At 35.0% G+C, this 4,825-nt stretch overlaps 1 protein-coding gene across 1 annotated transcript; it reads left to right on the forward strand.

The window, feature by feature from the left end:
- Positions 1-298: 298 nt before the first annotated feature.
- LOC142632477 (uncharacterized) lies at positions 299-751 on the forward strand. Its single transcript, XM_075806870.1, has one exon. It carries the CDS (start codon positions 299-301, stop codon positions 749-751), a length of 453 nt encoding a protein of 150 aa, XP_075662985.1.
- The last annotated feature ends 4,074 nt before the right edge of the window (positions 752-4,825 follow it).

The following is a 4,825-nucleotide window of genomic DNA, read 5'->3' on the forward strand; positions in this document are numbered from 1 at the left end:
GAAGTACTCACCACTTGAGAAGACATGTGTAGCACTTTTATGGGCAACCCGTAAACTTAGACACTATATGCTTGCTTACAAGGTCTTATTGATTACAAGAATGAACCCATTGATATATCTAATGGAGAAGCCTGTGCAAGATGGAAAGGCCACTAAATGGGTTCTACTTCTGTTTGAATTTGATATTAAATATGTGACCCAGAAATCTATGAAGGAGAGAGCAATTGCTAATCACTTAGCCCACTGTTTACTAGAAGAAGCTAAAGAAATCCAATGAGACTTTCCAGATGAGGATATCATGAGGATTGAGGTAGAATCATGGAAGATGTATTTCGATGGAGCAACTAATCAAAATGGAAGTGGAATTGGAATTCTCTTAATTTCTCCAAAAGGGACACACATCCCATTTTCTAGTAGGCTTAACTTTCCTACCACTAACAATGCCACTGAATATGATGCTTGCATTATGGGGTTACGAGCAACCCTAGGTCTTAGAGTGAAAGAGTTGGAAGTATGTGGTTACTCAGCCTTGATAATATTTCAGATTTGGAATAGATGGAAGATCAAGGAAGAAAGGTTAATGCCTTATCATGAATGTCTTCAAAAGTGGGCCTCAAAATTCAGCAAAATTCAGTACCAATATGTGCCAAGGATGCAGAATCAGATTGCAGATGCTTTAGCAACAATGGCATCCATGATGGATGGGCCTAAGAAGGATGAAGTTAGACCAATAATGGTGGAACAAAAATAAGAACTAGCTTATTGCATGACAATAGAAGAAGATGAGGAAAAGAAAGGGATGGATGCAGTCCTCCCTATTGAAATAGATGTTCGTTCATTAAGAACAGTATTGGAAAGTGCAATCCCTGAAGTAGATTGGTTGCAAAGCAGATATGACTTGTTAGGACATATATGGAACTTGTTAGAAACATATGTTATGTGAATTGGCTAATCCTTTAACAAAACGCACTTTACTTGTAATTAGGTAGACCTAGGATGGTTTAAGACTTCAAGAAACACGTTGTTCAAGTCAAGTGTTAAAGACATGCAAATCTGTTCAAGAAACAAGTGAAGATTTGTTATTCATTAAAGTTCAATAGATCACATCTATTGAGGTTTAATGTTGAAGCTCTATAGCAGCTCGATAGAAGCTGAATATGTCGAGAAGTATGAAATCAAGATTTCTATATTTGATTACACGCATATCCAAGTGTATATGTGTAGGGTTTCTTTTCTCACAATCCTAGACATATATAAGGATTATTTTAAAGGCCGTCACACGGGGATGCAAAGTGATTATTCACACACATTGTGACCAGAGACAATTTGCCCTAGTTCATCTTTCTCACTGCAGAAACTATAACATCTTTGCACCAAGGGTTTTGTAACCAAGGAGCTTCTCGATCTTCATGTTGATGAACTCAAGAACTCGACAGCCAACATCTTATTCAAGATTGGTGTGTTAGTCACGTACTTGGATTCGTGCAAAGGAGTAAGTTACGTACGGGGATCCATGCATCAATTGGTTAGTCAGGTACTGAGAGCCATGCATTGAAAGGAGAGATTGTCACTACATTGCAAGTCCAATTGGGTATTAGGGTAAGGGTTCAACTGTAGGTTGGTATAAGGTACTAGGATTCCTTTACTTGTAATCGCTTGTTTTGATAATAGTGGATTCTCGAGAGTGGTGACCTTAAATTCACCCGGTGGGGTTTTGCCTCAATAGTTTTCCCCATTCGTAAATAAATCACTTGTGTCAAATTTATTTTCCATTGCATTTAGTTAAAATATGCATTGCCATTTTCAGTGCATATCCCCAAAAAGAAATTGGTAGAGTCGAATAACTCAACATGGACCTAACCATATCTAAAAGAGTCCTATTCCTTCTTTCTGCTACACCATTTTGTTGTGGAGTTCCAGGTGCAGTCAATTGGGATATAATCCCATTTTTAGTCAAGTAATCCTTAAAATCACCAAGAAGGTATTCACCACCTCGATCAGATCGAATGGCCTTTATGTGTTTACCCAATTGATTCTCAACTTTAGCCTTAAACTCTTTGAACTTTTCAAAGGCTTCGGACTTCCGTTTCATTAGGTACACATAACCAAATCTAGAGTAATCATCAGTGAAAGTAATGAAATACTCATAGCCACCTCTTGCTTGGATTGACATAGGACCACATACACCTGAATGTACTAGTTCTAGCAAATTTTGGGCTCTTCTACCCTTTGCATTAAAAGGTCGTTTGGTCTTCTTACCTTCCAAACAAGATTCGCAAACTGGAAAACCATCAAAGTCCATGGGCTGTAAAAGTCCATCTTTGATTAGTCTTTGAATCCTACTTGAATTGATATGACCTAAACGCAAGTGCCATAGATATGCATCACTAGTAGAAGGAAACTTTCTCTTTAATGATTTTACATGAGAGTTACTATCTAATTCAGAATTGTATAATTCATGCTTATCAGGAGTTAAAATATAAAGACCATCCACAATATTGCCAGAACAGATAAACACTTTATCCTTCTTTATTACAACATTGTTTTTCAGGAAAACACAATATCCATGTTTACCTAAGTAAGTTGCAGAAATTAAATTCCTAAGAACATTAGGTACATACAAACAGTCTTCCAATATTAAAACTCTAGACTTAAAACATAAATTAAACACTCCAATAGCTTCAACCGGAATCTTGCTCGCATCAGCCAAAGTAAGAAATAGTTATTCCTCATTCAACTTTCTGGTCTCCTGGAACCTCTGCAAAGAATTGCAGATATGATTAGTACAACCTGAATCCACACACCAGGAATCTGTTGAATTTTGTACCAAACATATTTCAAGAAGAAATGAACTTTTCATACCCTTATTCTTGGCAGCCTTGAATATTGGACAATTCCTCTTTCAATGTCCTTTCTCACTACAATGGAAACACTTTCCTTTGGTTTTCTTTCCTTTGTTGGCAACCCCTAAGGCAATTTGTTTACCATCATTCTTAGTGAAGTCCTTCTTCTTCTTCTTCTTCTTCTTATCCTTGCCTTTCGACTTAGGTTGAGAAGTAGAAGCTTCACCCACATTGGCTTCAACACTAGAAGTACCAAGGATGCCTTCCACCGCCACTAACTCATTCATTAACTCAGACAAAGAATAAATCTTTTTGTTCATATTATAATTAAGTCTGAATTCCTTGAATGATTCTGGTAGTGACTAGAGTATCATATCCACTTGGGATTCTCCATCAATGTCGGCACCTAAAACTTCTAATGTGTTTAGATTAGCAATCATCCTAAGACAATGCTCCTTCACTGAACTTCCTGCAGCCATTTTGGTATTATAAATTTGCCTCATGGTTTCTTGCCTTGCAGAACGGCCTTGCTCACCAAACATCTCCTTCAGACTATGCATTATGTCCGAAGCAAGTTCTACATCCTGCATTTGATGCTGTAGAACATTTGAGATAGATGCTAGGATATAGCACTTGGCCATCTCATTAGATTTCTGCCAACGATCATATCGCTGTTTTTCCTCAAGAGGAGCATCTAATGAAGGAAAGGTAAGACATGGTTGAGTAAGCACACATTTGTGCTCTTTAGCAGTAAGAACAATGTCCAAATTTCTTTTCTAGTCAATATAGTTGGATCCAGTCAGTTTGTTTTGGTTAAGAATAGAAACAAGTGGGCTAAATGATGCCATGATAAATCTGAAAATAATAAACATAAATATAATAAGTAAACTGGACATTATCAATTTAGCAATAAGCATATAATATGGAACTTTAATAAAACCATAAAATAATATATGCAATGACAACCCAATCTCATATTCAATATCCCTCAGCATAGAGTGAACATAAAATACTATGATTGATTGAAAACTATTCTCATTATTAGTGCTATCATGATAACTCTTATCAAACACTAATAATATATCATTTTATATTTAGCCTCTAAGTAATAATAGTAAGAACTCAGCATAGAGGATACTATAATACTTAGTCTAGTGTATACCATTGTCTAGAATCATGTGTAATCACATTTCATCCCTTTAACAGACTTATTTTTGTAGTACCATGATAAAACACCCTCCGCATGGAATGCAAAGCTCAAAGCTAAGATAAGGTGTTTATCAAACCACTATAAACCAGGAAATTCAATCTTGTAGGACCATGAAATAAATACTCTCCGCATGGAATGCTAAGATTGAGGCAAAGACAAAGTATATATTTTACACTACTATGAACCAAGAATGGAGGCCATGAGATCCAACCCTTGTATCTCTCTCCCACTAGATATTTTAAATTAAAGATTTTTAAGGTTAAGAACCATAATAATGCTAGACACTTTGAAACTATAATCCTAATCTCATTAAGAATAAATTTCATTAAACTAGCATTAACATATATAAATATATATAACGTAATAAAAAACCTTTATTACATATAAAAATCCATATTATATATATATATAATATAATATACAAATTAATATATGTAATATATAATTATTACATTATATATATATATATATAATATAATATAATATACCTATATAACTTTACATATAACTTACAATTGGTCAATGTAAAGTACATACATATATATATATATTATAAAACTTATGGCCATCAAGTATTTGCACACCAAGCAATTCAACCGTGGGCCATAATATATATGCAAGACAAAAGAAACCTTGAAAAAGCCAAGTCATGTAATAATGGTCCAAGCCATGAAAGCCATGAAGGCCATGCAATCCATGCAATTCCATTAAGTTTAAGCCGTGCAATTAAAAGACCAAGTGATGCATTAAGTTGGTTCATGCATATGGTAGT

This window comes from Castanea sativa, chromosome 4 (genome assembly GCF_040712315.1).
Source record: "Castanea sativa cultivar Marrone di Chiusa Pesio chromosome 4, ASM4071231v1".
NCBI lineage: Eukaryota > Viridiplantae > Streptophyta > Magnoliopsida > Fagales > Fagaceae > Castanea > Castanea sativa.